The 13,451-nt window shown below is 59.3% G+C and overlaps 2 protein-coding genes across 2 annotated transcripts; both read right to left on the bottom strand.

Annotated features, from left to right (window-relative positions):
• Positions 1-363: 363 nt before the first annotated feature.
• On the bottom strand, positions 364-2,645 carry JDV02_002224 (uncharacterized protein; the record flags this gene model as incomplete). The annotated part of the gene is made up of 3 exons (XM_047983229.1): positions 364-2,216; positions 2,290-2,386; positions 2,513-2,645. The coding sequence occupies 3 exons, from the start codon at positions 2,643-2,645 to the stop codon at positions 509-511; spliced, it is 1,938 nt and encodes a 645-aa protein (XP_047839199.1). The 3' UTR covers positions 364-508.
• A 5,611-nt stretch (positions 2,646-8,256) lies between these two features.
• Positions 8,257-12,472, bottom strand: ADE3 (tetrahydrofolate synthase). The gene is made up of 5 exons (XM_047983228.1): positions 11,521-12,472; positions 11,418-11,438; positions 11,300-11,337; positions 8,709-11,236; positions 8,257-8,657 (listed from the first exon to the last, which is right to left on the bottom strand). Exons 1-5 carry the CDS (start codon positions 12,257-12,259, stop codon positions 8,549-8,551), a joined length of 3,435 nt encoding a protein of 1,144 aa, XP_047839198.1. The 5' UTR covers positions 12,260-12,472; the 3' UTR covers positions 8,257-8,548.
• Positions 12,473-13,451: the final 979 nt, after the last annotated feature.

Below are 13,451 nucleotides of genomic sequence, written 5' to 3'. Positions count from 1 at the left end.
AACGCGTGCCCGCCGGATTGATGATTGGCTCCATCGACGCGAACGGCCGACGGGTCTGGTCTGGCGACGACAGCGACGACGACGACGACAACCCGCCACACGGCGCGCGTTGGCCTGCCTGGCCTGGCTTGTGTCCAGTTACTATGCGTGCTCCCGCCTCTGCTCCACCAGCAGGCCTTCCTTTCTCGTCGATGCTGCGAAGCAGTGCGAGCGCAAGACACGCACGCGCGGGCTCTCGCCGGCCAGACGCCACTGCAACCTCTCCTCTCCGAGTGGTACGTATGCGCGAGGACTTCATAGGTGAGGCGACAGACACATGCCAGAGAGCAGACTGTGTCAAAAGGCGGCTCGAATAAGCAAGGGCTCTGAGACGATGATGGCTGCCCGCATCTTGGTACGACCTCGACTACTACGAGTATGCGTGTAGGATACGTACCAAGGCACCGAGCGCATGTATGTGTGCCTTTTTTACAGTCCCTCCCGTCCATCCGACACGACAAACTGCCCTTTACCCGTCCATCCAGTCGACAAAGTTCTCGTGGCCCCTTTTGACCAGCCTCAGCGGCACGTGGTACGTGCTATGCAGGCCAAGCGTAACCACACTATACATCTTCATCATGGTCTGCCTGCTCTTGTCCTGCGCCTGACGGTATACGCTCGCCCGCTCGTCCCTACTCATGGCCTGCACCTCGGCATCGCTCGCCCACTCGTCGACGGCCAGCTCTACGCTGTATTCGCGGAAGACGACGGCTAGCATTGCAGTGATCTGCGCCTGAGCCGTCCGCCGCCCCATACACGACCGTGACCCGTCGCTGAAGGGTATGTAGGAGCCCTTGGCGGGCCGGAACATCTGCGCGCTGCTGTCGACCTCACCGTGGCCCCCGTACTGCGCCGCCGATTCGGGCCCCGACGTGTCCTCGACGCCCCGAGCCCCGAGCCCCGACTTGTTGGGGAACCACCGCTCCGGCCGGAAGTCGCGCAGGTCGTTGCCGCCCTCGCAGATCTTGCTGTCGGCATGCGGCCAGTACCGCGGGTTAAGGTGCACCCCCGACGTGACGATGGCGATGCCCGTGCCCTCGGTCAGCAAGTATTCTCGCCCGTCCATGGTGACGGGCTGGTCCCCAAGGGGCGAAACCTCCTTTGGGATCTCGACGGCCGGGGGCACGATGCGCAGCGTCTCGTACAGGCACGCCCCAATCATGCTCCCCATCATGGCGCTGACCTTGGTATCATAATCCCAAGTGCTCGGGTCCGAGTCGCCAAGCACTTGGTCAATGCCCCTTTGGAGATGACGCTGCGCTGACGGGTTCGTCGCCAGCAGCATCATGAGAACATGTATATTGCCGCCAGACGTCTCATGCCCAGCCGCGAACATGATGAAGGCGTTGCCAATGATCTCTTCCCGCGTCAGCACCGGCAGACTCGCCGCCTTGCCCGTCTTGTCGTCCTTGGCTGCATCGGCTTCGTAAGCGCACCGCACGAGGGAGCCCATGAGGTCCATGCCCTCTGGCGGTATGCCTCGCCGCGCATCGTCCAGCTTGTCTTCCATCATCTCCTCCATGTACTTGGTATAGTTTTCGTACGCGACAAGAGCTTCCGTAGTTCGCTCGGAAGGCCAGGCTCTCAGAAGCCACTTCGGGGCCAGCGGTATCAATAGTATGTTGTCCATGACGCTCCGCATGGTGTCGACAAAGCTCATTTCGTACCCTTCAGCTGCCTCGAGCGACGAGTACTTGCTGTACTTGGGGTCCATGTTGGCCGGCAGCGTCTGCCCCGGCCACAGGAGCCGCAACCCGAACCCGACATAGCCAATGATGTGGAGCGCCATGCGCAGGGCGTCGCGCTCAACGGTGCGCAGGACCTCGCTGCGGGTTTCAGACGGGCCGATCCAGCCGCGGACCATGCCCTGCGCCTGGACGATGGCCTCGCGGAAGACGAGAGCGGCGTTGCGCTCGCTGAAGGAGGCAGCTATGACCCGGCGGTGCAGCCGCCACGTCTGGCCCTCGGCGGTGATGAGGTTCTCGCCAAACAGGCGGAGGATGTGGTAACGCGCGACCCACTTGGGGAACTGCTCCCGTTTGGCGAAGATTTGCGTGATCATCTCGGCGTTGGCCACGTACAGGACCCGAAACCCAGGGGACACGACGAGGAAGGCCTCGCCGTACCGCTCAAAGAGCTTCCAGCCCGACCAGTAGATGTTATCGGGGATCATGACGCTGCCGTGACGCTCTCATTAGCTTCTGCGACGAGACTCGGACGGGCGCTCGACTGGCGCGGAGGGTTTCGTACTCGAACCAGTCCTCCCACCAGCTCTTGGGAAGGAGCTTCAGGAGGCGCGAACACAGGGGGAACGAGATGCGCCAAAGGTGTGTGATTGGGCTGCAAGCTGTCGAGGGTCTTGTCAGCAAAGAATCGTTGCGCCTGAGTGGAGAGGGCCGCCCAACAGACGGGGCAAGTGGAAGCTTCCGTGAGTGCTCTTGGGGAGAGAGAAGGGGGTGGGAGGCGAGCTTACGAACGACGACATAGGGCAGGCCGCTTCGTTTGGCCTCCGCTATGTTGTGTCGCAAGGACAGGGCGTAATGGCAGACCCAGTAAACGATACTGCCGCCTACCAGGAGCAGAAGCCCCGGCATTGAAAGGTTCATGGTCGTCCGTGGCCGAGCTGGTTGCCAGCTTCGAACAGCCCAGTTGGGTTGTCGCGGTTTCGGAAGGAGAGCTAGGTAGACGACGAACCCTCTGTCTCGACGGGGTATATGCCGGCCGCTGCGGTAACGTGAGTCGCTAACCTCAGTGTGCCACAATCAGACAGACGAGCATTGCGATGCCCTTGAAGCTCGGTAGGGCTGGCGGGCGTGGGATGTCGTGATTCACAAGGAATGGGCGCCCGGGGGAGCAGAAGAAAGAATATCCACAAAACGATGGGGAAACCCGAGGTCGAGTGAGGTGAGGTGTGCTTCTGACCACCAGGGACCGACTCATATAATATACATACATGCCCTTACATACATGTACACCACTGCTCGCATGCACGCCAGCGCCACCACACGCAGAGAGAAGGGCAACGGACGAACATGGACTAGGGGCAGCCGAGAGCTGAACCGAGCCACGAGGGCCGAACGGGGAAGAAGGAGTTGCGGAGCCGGGGAAGGGGTGGACTGGAAGTTTCTCAACAACCGGTGAGTGAGTGGATGAGACGTGGGAGGGTCAACCATGCCAATCCATGCCGCCGCTGCCAGATGACTCTATGTGGCCTGTGCGCGACGACGGCCCGTCCATTGACAAGGAGTGGCTTTCATATTCTTGTCTTGCACGTGTGGTGCTCGCGGGCGATATTTGGCGCCCCAGTGAGTGATGAAGCGGGCCACATCCGGGACCCCGTTGCCACGTTTTCGTCGGTTTTCCATCTAGAACCGTACCGCCTATGCAGCTCCCATGGCCAGCGCAAAACTCTATCTACAACTCACTATTCGTGTGTAGGTAGGTAGGTAGGTAAGATCTGGCGTCTGGGCAAGCCCCCCCAAGCCTCCCCTCCCCCCCTTCTTGGGGGCATGCCGGTGCTGGAGGGGCTACGCGGTTGGTGGCGGACGCGGTCCTCGCGCCACACGTCCGAAAAAATAATAATTGATATTAACAGGGTGATGGATCCGGAACGGACGCCGGGTCAGCGGGCGGTGTGGTGTGGTGCGGACACACAAGACAAGGAGGGAGGGAGGAGGGAAGGCGATGATGGATGGACGGATGGACGGACGAGCAGGGACGACGGACGAGATGGGAGGGGGGAAGGGAAAGTGACACGTCCGGGCCGGGCCGGGATGCTATGGGAAAGGATGAGATGTGACTGGGACGGGGGAAGGGGGGGGAGGGCAAGAGCGAAGAGAGAGATGGAGAGGGCAGAGAAGAGACGCAGGTGAGGGCTATGCGTGCTGTGCTGTGCGCGTGCTGTGCTGTGCAATGTTGCTGGTGTTGCTGTTTCTGGTGCTGCTGCGGCTGCGGCTCGGTTGTTTCATTCTCAAGTAAAGTACTTCGTATGGGGATGCTTTGCGGAGACGGAGAGAGACGGGGCGGGGAGGAGGGGGGCGTGGAAGGGGAGTCAGTCGTGCACGGGGGATTTGCGGGTTTGATGAGTGCCGAAGGGGAAAGAGCTGCCCAGTTAGTGCATACAACCGTTACGAAGTAAATAGGTACCGCCCCGAGGAGGACAAGACATTCACTCTCTCTCTCTCTGACGTCGCTTTCGCTCAGGCAGTTGGTCGTTGGGGAGCTGGTTACTAGGTAGCATTGTAGATAAGCAGCCGCCCCCCCTCCCCTCTATCGTCTGAAAAGGTGAAACGACGAGGGCTGTGGTCCTTTGTACCGCACATACCGGTCGATTGGTCGGGTATCGGGGGGAAAGAGGAGCACACAAGTACTACGTTAGATTAGTGCTACCTACCTGTGGGATTGTTTGCTGCTTGTTGGTGGTGGTAGAGGTACTGTAGTCAATTGGTAAGGGAGGTACAATACTACATAAGGACTACCTCAAATGGAATGCGTGATCGTGGTGGTGTAGTGTTGGTGTTGGTGTTGGTGTTGGTCGCCGCAGCCCTGGGGATTCAGCCCAAGTCCAATGCGGTCTGCCTTCTTCACGCACCTGCTTGCTCCGGGGAGGGATCGGTCGTGCAGCAAACGGTGTGTGTGTGTGTGTGTGTGTGTGTGTGAGAAAATGTCACCCTCGGTGCAGCAACAAGATACAGTAGGTAGTATTCCGTGTGCGCGTACAGTTTCCCATCTCCCTGCTCCCCTCCATCGTCGGCATTAAGTAGTAGCTGTAACGGCATGTAGAAGCGGTGCGGGCGGGCGAGACATTTTATGCCCTCGTCTCGTCCTCGTTGGCAGTGAGTCCTCCAGCACTCTTCGTGTACAAAGTATATATATACATGGTAGGATGAGGTGGTGTGTTGCAACACGGGGGATCTACAGTAGCACCCGCTCCTCCCGCGCGCGATGAGGGGGCGCCACGATTATAGTTCGCAGTGCTTCCCCCTCCTCCTCCTCCTCCTCCTCTACCGGCCTCGAGGAAAGTCAGATGCCACCGAGAGCGGCTGAGGGTGGCGGCAGCGGCGGCAGCGGCGGCAACTAGACCATGGCCCATCATGAACGGACTCTGCGCGCATTACTATTGCATGTACATGGTATTATATACAAAAGGGGAGCGGGAGGCTGCTCAGCTGCGAACAGGAACAGAAAGACAAAAATCACGTGGATATCTATCAATCACAAAGAGCGAACCCTGAAGCATCGGGAACGAGCCCTCCACCAACGCGGGGAGCCCCCTTGAACATTAAAAAGTCGATTCAGCCCTGCGAGGAGAGGCCGGCCGTCGTCGCGCGTCGGCCGTGCGGCGGTGGCGGTGGCGGACGCTGAACACGAATGCAGTAGTAGTAGTAAATGTATTAATAAATAGAAGCAAGCCTCGCATCTTCTAGGCGCCTGTGCCTCGCGATGCGCGTCAGTCGTGCGGTATGCAGTAGTTCTTGGGACGTACTAAGGTAAGGTAAGGAAGGCACGGCACAGTAGTCGGTGAGCGAGGAGCGCTTACTTGACCCGGCTGCTGCAGCGCTTCAGCACGTGCGTACGTACTATACTGTAGTTAGTACGTAAGCATGTAGTCTCACTAACTTACAATGCAGTCATTGTGAAGCAACGCCAATTGTAAAGCAAAGTGGCCTACCCCTTACGGTGCTAAGTACCAAGGTATGACGAGCCCCACGAGCGCATCTTCTCATAGTCGATAGCGAGTAGTTACTGTACTATTTACACCTACGAATGCCCGCCAGGTACTTCGTACATTGCGAGGAAATCCGTGCTGCCCCCGCCCCCCTCACCCTTCTCGCCGCCGTTGCCGTCGAGGCGAGCATAGAGTGGTCCCTACGTCATCCAGCAGCCAACGAATGCACAGAAAGGGTGTTTCAGGGTACTGAGGTAACTAGTTGTCAGCCAACTAACGTAAGGTACTGCCTCCGAAGCCCCCCCGGCACCCTTGTTGTCAATGCGAATGACAAGTGCCGTAATTGGTCACCTCGCGATCTCGCTTGGGGGGGAAGCTGTAGAGCGGGGAGGTAACACAAATCGGTGTACTCCGTAGTGTGCATACATACAGTATACAACCCTGCTTGTAAGATATTGTGCAGAAATCCACTCGCCGTAATTATTAAGACTGAGAGAGCTGTGCCCATTGAGTTACAGTGACTACATTATCATCAATACAAGGTCTTGTTCCCATCCTGAAATTGATCCTGCCAAACCACCCGACGACTTTCGGGCCGCCGCCAATAAAGGGACTTCGTGGACAAGTTCGTTTCGTTCAGACTTGGCAACGCCCGCCGCCATGATGGCTGCTAGTTGAGATTCTCATTTTTATCTTTATTTTTATTCTTTTTCCACCACACCATCTACCATCCATCCCATCTCAGCCCTCCATCACTGACTGCCCTCTGCGGCCTCGCCCGTGCGTGGCGGCAAGGCGCGCGTGGCGGCTGTCAGTCAACCACTAAGTTAGTAATAACTAACTTGGCACGTTTGAAATCCTCGTCGTCTCAAAAACTTTTGCGAAAGTGCCCTGGTGGTGGTGGTGATGGTGGTGGTGTTAGTGGTGGTGGCGGGCGGGTCGTCACCCCCTTCCAATGAGGACCGTTGGGGGGGACAGACGCCCCTATTGGTCCATCTTTCTTCATCTTACCACGAGTGAATGCACCCTCATTTTGCATTGTTCTCTGACGCATCTGGATTTCGCGGCGGCGTTGGCGCCACCCCCCCCCCCCCTTTCTTGTCATTGATTGAGTGCTAATCGTGAAAGAGTTTCGCGGTACGTACGGCACAGTGTAAGCTGCTATAATCTATTTTGTGTGCTGCAAACCACTGCTGCCCTCCGGAGGAGGACAAGGTGGAGGAGGGGAGGAGGAGGAGGAGGAGGAGATTGACGCGAGATCGTCCAAGGCAAGAAAAGAAGAAGAAGAAGAAGAAGAAAAGGGGCAGCCTCGAGGGGAGCACCACCATCAGGGACTCACACGTGGGCAGAGGCCCAGCAGGGTGTGTGACGATGCCTCCTCCCACGCACGCGAACGGGCCTCACTACTTGTCCACCATTACATCATGATGCGCATATTGGCCCCTGCACGTATGTAGTACGAAGTAGGTACAGTACTTGCACGATGCGGTACCTGCAGCGCGCAGCGGTGTGTATGTGTGCGTGTCTGCCAAGCTGCACCGATGAAGCATCATGACAAAAAGATGAGCAGGCTGTTGAGCAATGAATGCTGTTCGTACGTAGTAGAAACAGTAGCTTAGTCCGTGCCTCACACAGACAGACAGACACACACGCACACGGAGACTCGCCGATTTTCCCCAACTCCCCGTATACGCTGGCTTTGTTCTTCGGCAGGCGAGCTCGGCAGCAAGGGGGGTGAAGGGGGGGAGGCGCTTCCGAGATACGTGCCTCCCCAACGGCCTATGCCGTCATGCCCCATATCTCGATATTTCTTTCCTTCAAGGTACTCTACGAAGGCAGATCCCATTTTGTACGTATGCCTGTATTGCTGTGGCAGCTTCTTGGCTCGTGGTGTGCTCGCCCCCCAGACCATATGCCGGTGTGTCTGCGGGCCAAGGGACTGGGAAAAGCCAAACCAAGCCAAGCCAAAGCAAAAGGGAGAGGAGGCGTTCGCGGCTGAGATCTCGCACATCGCACACACGTACACACCTACACCACGGCTCGGCATCCCGAGAGTTTTGGTTGGTACCGCTGATAACCGACTTGAGGCGCTTACCGCCAAGACGGGGACGGCTTTTTAGTATTCTCCTTCTCTCCCATGACGTCCCCGTCTTGAACCGAACACCCCGGGCCGGCATCATGCATGCGGGTGACCGTCTGATGCCCCCGGGCGGGGGGTGTCTCTGCTGCATCTGCTTCGCTTCGCTTCGACGCTGTAAGTACAGTAATGTCGCGCGCGCTTATAACTTACTTCGTAGTCAAATCCTCGCTCCTCGCCGCTGCCCTACGGCGCCATGTCGGATCGGGACCAACGACTTTGAACGAAATTTGCTTGCAATCCGACGGCAACTAGCGTCCGGCTCTCGGTAGCTAATCTCGCTGCCCTGGGGCGCATCCATCTACGTGCCAACATCTGAATGATGACTACGCCAGGCGGCTGAGGACAATGGATCGGGCTATGGCAACAATGGCAAGGGCAACAGGGCTGAAGCACATGGGCACCCCGGTCGTAGCTCGTCATGACGAAAAAGCCACGACTTTGTGTCTTTTACCTTCCTTGTCCAGTAGTAGGTCTGTGCTACGGCAGCACGTCGACTAATCAGTCCACGCCCGCCTTTTCACGCCTCGTGTTGAATTTCATGAACCCTAACAATTCCCCCATCTTCCGGCGGCCATGCCACGTTGAGTTGAAAGGCAAATAACCAAAACGGGCCGAATCTAACCCTAGGATATGCATACTAACGAGCCAACGCGTCCTGTATACAGGTCATACCAAGGACGCACCAGAAGCGCACACCGTCTCTAAAATAGACCATCAATCTCACCCGTCTCGGTGTCCACGTCGACATTAAGGTAGCCCGGCGCCGTGGGCAGGCCGGGAATCGTCTGGATATCAGCAGCAAGCGCATACCTGCCCTTGTTAGCAAGCTTGTTGTACGTCCAGGGAACCATGCAGACTCACAGATAACCAGCACCAGCAGCCATGCGCACGTCTCGGATGGGAATCGTGAAGCCGGTGGGGGCGCCCTTCAGCTCCGGGTCGTGAGACAGCGAGTACTGCGTCTTGGCGATGCAGATGGATAAGTTGCCGTAGCCTTGCCTCGTGTATGTGTCCACCTTCTTCTGCGCCAGCTCGCTGAACTCGACCGCGGCGGCCCCGTACATCTTCTTGCCAATGGCCTCGATGCGTTCCTGCACGGTGCCGTCCAATCCGTACGTCAGGCTCAGGGCCTTAGGCTTCTCAGCGGCTGCGATGACGCCATGCGCCAGGTCGACGGCTCCCACACCGCCCTGTGCCCAGTGATCGGCCAGGATGGCATCCTCGGCGCCCGCAGCCAAGGCCTCCTCCCGTACAACGGCGATTTCGGCGTCCGTGTCTGTCGCAAACTTGTTGATGGCTACAACAACGGGGACACCGAACGACTTGGCGTTGGCGATGTGCTTCTTCAAGTTGACACAGCCCGCACGCAGAATGTCCACATTCTCCTCCTTGTAGACCGGGTTGAGCGGAGCGCCAGGCGCAATCGGCGGGCCGCCGCCGTGCACCTTCAAGGCACGCACTGTCGCGACGACCACCACCACATCGGGCACCAGCCCAGAAGTGCGGCACTTGATGTTGAAGAACCGCTCGCCGCCCATGGTGAAGTCAAATCCAGCCTCGGTCACGACGAATCCAGCCGTGCCATTGTGGTCTTCGTCGGGCTCCGTGCCCGCGAGCTTGAGTGCCAGCCTGTCGGCGATGATGGAGCTCTGGCCGATGCTGATGTTGGCAAACGGTCCGGCGTGGACAAACACCGGTGTTCCCTCAAGCGTCTGCATGAGGTTCGGCTTGATGGCATCCTTCATGAGAGCTGTCAGGGCACCGCCCGCACCGATGTCGTCGCACGTCACCGGGTCGCCGCTGCGCGATGTGGCGACGACCATGCGGCCCAGACGCTCGCGCATGTCCGCAAGACTAGTGCTGAGGGCAAGAATGGCCATGCACTCGCTAGCAACGGAAATGTCGAAGCCCGTCTCGCGACTCTGGCCCTTCTCCGTAGGCGCCGTGCCGACGGTGACGCCTCGGAGGTGGCGGTCGTTGACATCCAGAACACGCCGCCAGGTGATGGTCTCCGGGTCGATATCGAGACGGGCAAAACGGTGGATCTCGTCCTCGGTGAGCTCGTCGGGGATGGTCTTGTCAATGCCAAGCTTCTTCAGGCGGCGGAACATGACCGGCGCAAACCTGCGCACGCCATTCTTGACTGGAACCAGTCGCCTGTACAGCGGGCCGTCTTTTTGCGTGTTCTCGTGGAATATGCGCGTCTCGATGGCGGCGGCGAGAAGGTTGTTCGCCGCTGTGATGGCATGGATGTCACCCGTGAGGTGGAGGTTGAACTCATCCATGGGGATGACCTGACTGTAGCCTCCGCCGGCAGCGCCGCCCTTGATACCAAACGTCGGACCCTGACTCGGCTGGCGCACATTGGCAAAGGTCAGTCGGCCGACGTGGGCGCCGAGGGCCTGCGCAAGTCCCATGGTTGTGGTTGACTTGCCCTCGCCGAGAGGCGTAGGGGTGATGCCCGTGACGACCACGTAGCGTCCGTCCCTGCGGTGCTCCAGCCGCTTGAGCAGATTGAGATCGACCTTGGCCTTGTAGGCCCCGTACGGCTCCAGTTCGTGGGGTGCAATGCCGACCTCGGCAGCGATGCGGGTGATTTGCTTGGGCGTCTGCGCTCGGGAGATGGCGATGTCTGACGGCACGGGTCTCTCGAGCTTCAAAGGGAGGGGAATCGTCTTGCGAAGTCTTTCGTTCTGGAAGAAGAGGGTCGTAGCCTCAACAACGTTCTCGAGAAGCATTGCCACGGTCATGGGACCAACACCGCCGGGGACGGGGGTAATGACGGACGCGACCTGGGCAGCCGACTCGAAGTCGACATCACCCACCAGGCGATAACCGGTCTTCTTAGTGGCATCGGGGACGAAGTTGGTGCCGACATCGATGACCACGGCACCCTCCTTCAGCCACTCCCCCTTGACAAACTGGGGCTGTCCGATGGCAGCAATGACAATATCGGCGCTCTTGAGGTACGACTCCAAGGCAGCCGTCTTGGAGTGGCAGACGGTGACGGTGCAGTCGGCGTTACGGAGGAGGTAGCTCACGGGGCTGCCGACAATGTTGCTGCGGCCGAGAACAACGGCCGACTTGCCAGCCAAAGGAATGCCAGCCTCCCGGAGGAGGTGCATGACGCCTTTGGGCGTGCAAGGGGTGAAGATGGGGTTGCCGCCCCGCTTGGCCAGCTCGCCAATGTTGTTGGTGCCGAAGCCATCGACATCCTTTTCGTCGGCAACGGCCGAGGTGATGTTGTACTCGGAGATGTGGCTGGGAAGGGGAAGCTGGACCAAGATGCCGTTGACGGTGGGATCGTTGTTCAGGCGCCGGAGCTGGTCCAGCAGCTCAGGCTCTGTGATTTCGGCGGGGTAGTGCAGCAGCTCGCACGCAACGCCAGCCTGTCAACTGCATCAGCAATGAACCAGGGACGACGACAGTCTTGATTCTGTGGGCGAAGGTACCTCTTGGGCTGCCTTGAGCTTCATGCGAACATACGTGGCTGTTGCAGTGTTAGTACGGCTAGCACGCAACCGCGGCTTCGAGGGTCACGATGCGGGGGCGGGGTACGGCAGGACGCACAGGAATCAGATCGGTCGCCCACTGTCGACGCGATTCAGTCAGCTCAATTGGCCTGCAAAGCACTGCACGCAATCTCGGCAGACTCGCGGGGAGGAGAACGCACCTTGAAGGATCTTGAGGCATGGCTTGTAGCGCGGGTTGAGCTTCTGCTTCTCGGCGATGTCGGCGCCAATGCGCTCGCGGATGCTCTTGGCGATGGCAGTGCCATCTAGCCGGCTGGCAACCATGGCGGGCGAGGTCGTGGTGAAGAGTCTGCGACCGTGACAAAAGTTGCAGGAAGGCGAGGAATGGCGGAGGAGAGCGGTAGCAGATACCGGGCGCGCTGAGCGGCGTGACAGCGTCAGGAGAGAAGGGGAAGCCGTCGTCGTCGGATGTCTGCGAAAACGGGTCGGAGAAAAAGGTAGTGACAGCTGAACTGGTTGGGCGGCGGCCGCGGCTTGCAGCGCTATAGCGGGACCGGTGGGTGTGGGAGCCGCTGCTAATGCTGCTGCTGCTGCGGCGGCTGCTGCTGCACGGGCTCCAGTGCCGGGGCTAAGCGTCGCCTCCAGCGGTGGTGTTGGCTGCGCGATCCTGGCGGCCGCGTCACTGAACCCTGAGCGGCTTCGTCGTCCGCTCGTCCAGCCGTCCCCGAGACTGCTGCTCTCCGGCAGCGTCCGGGCGGTCTGCTGCCGCGGTGTCTGGCTGCCCGTGCATGTGGAAGCGGATGTGGATGTGGATGTGGGAGCAGCCTCAGCGACGATCCGAGCCGCTGGCGGCAAACGCGCTGCCCTCCGCGACTGGACCGTCGACGCCGGGCGCGCTGCGGCCGTCGCCGACACGTGCAGCGCCTGGCGACGTGCCATTTCAGTCAGTGCCGCGTCGGTTGCAGGTCCCGGTCTCAGTCCGGCTCCAGTCTCAGATAGGAGCTGCTCGTCGTCGCGTAGCTGCAACCCTGCCGCGGGCCTGGTAACGTAGGTATTGTAAGTAGTTATAGAACCTTGTTGGCAAGATGATCACGGCACGAGGCCCGACTTTTTCTGGCCTGCTAAGGTACTGTAGTAGGAGACGGGAGCTGGTGGCCAGGCCTGGCTGGCGTTGCGGAGCCATGTGGGTTCGGCTCGGCGTCCCTGAAATTGCGCCCGCCACGGAGTTGCCTCTGGCTTTTATAACTGGGACGAGTCACTCGCGACGCACGACCCCGATGTCTCCAGACGAGAGGACTGACCCCGTCTCCCGTGGTGATTTGGCCGTCGCCAACACTCATCAACTCGACTAGCGACGGACCGGGCAGGTCGACAGCTCGTACCTGCGACCCCGAGTGCTGAACCAATGGCGTGGATGAGCCGCCGTTTCCATCACCTAAGAAGTTGCCCTCTGACCGTCACGACAGGGCGGTCTGGGCGGCAGCTTCCCCATACCAGTGTTATACCCAAGGGTCTGATGAGACCCGTGGAACGTCATCTGCTCCCTCAACTGCATCAACGCCAGAGACCAAACAGCTGCCGTCGGGTGCAAGAGCCAATGGGCCCGGGTGCTGAGGCATGCTTCGTGTTTCCCCAGACCAAGAACCACGATTGAAGCTAGCCATGGTTGAGGCAGCTCGCGAAGTTGTAGATCGGCCGTTTACGTACTTTTGTCTCCAGCATCTCCTGCACGTCCTTGACATCTTCAGCACGGCTCGTCGTCGCACCATCAGCCGCCCTGGCTTACGGCTTCGTGACCCTAGGGACGTGACCCCTCACGTCGAGTCCGGCCCGATGGTAAACGATGACACGTACCTCGCAACTGGCGTTGGAGTTGAGGGGTCGCCAGATTAGCTGGCGCCGCTTCATCCGAGTGTAGGCCAACTCGCCAAGAAAAGGCAGCGTGGTGGATGGTACGTTGCCCGGAAAGGACACCTCGTGGCGGCGAGACTCACCACTGTTGCGTCAAGGCACCGATTCCTCAAATGGCCAGCTCCGAGATGAGCATGCGCCATCCAACGTTGTTTCCCCTAGACCTGGAGCCTCAGGTTCAACCCTTCTCGCGTCACGGCTGTTCAAAGACTCATCCTTC

This window comes from Purpureocillium takamizusanense, chromosome 2, assembly GCF_022605165.1.
Source record: "Purpureocillium takamizusanense chromosome 2, complete sequence".
NCBI classification, from domain to species: Eukaryota; Fungi; Ascomycota; class Sordariomycetes; order Hypocreales; family Ophiocordycipitaceae; genus Purpureocillium; species Purpureocillium takamizusanense.
The sequence above is the reverse complement of the archived record's forward strand: the minus strand, read 5'-3'. Positions and strand labels throughout refer to the sequence as shown.

Coding starts and splice junctions, on each gene's coding strand:
- ADE3 (XM_047983228.1), bottom strand. CDS start 12,259: ATGGCACGTCGCCAGGCGCTGCACGTGTCGGCGACGGCCGCAGCGCGC. Junction 11,439..11,520: donor ATGCCTCAAGATCCTTCAAG/GTGCGTTCTCCT, acceptor TCGCGTCGACAG/TGGGCGACCGATCTGATTCC. Junction 11,338..11,417: donor GGGCGACCGATCTGATTCCT/GTGCGTCCTGCC, acceptor ACACTGCAACAG/CCACGTATGTTCGCATGAAG.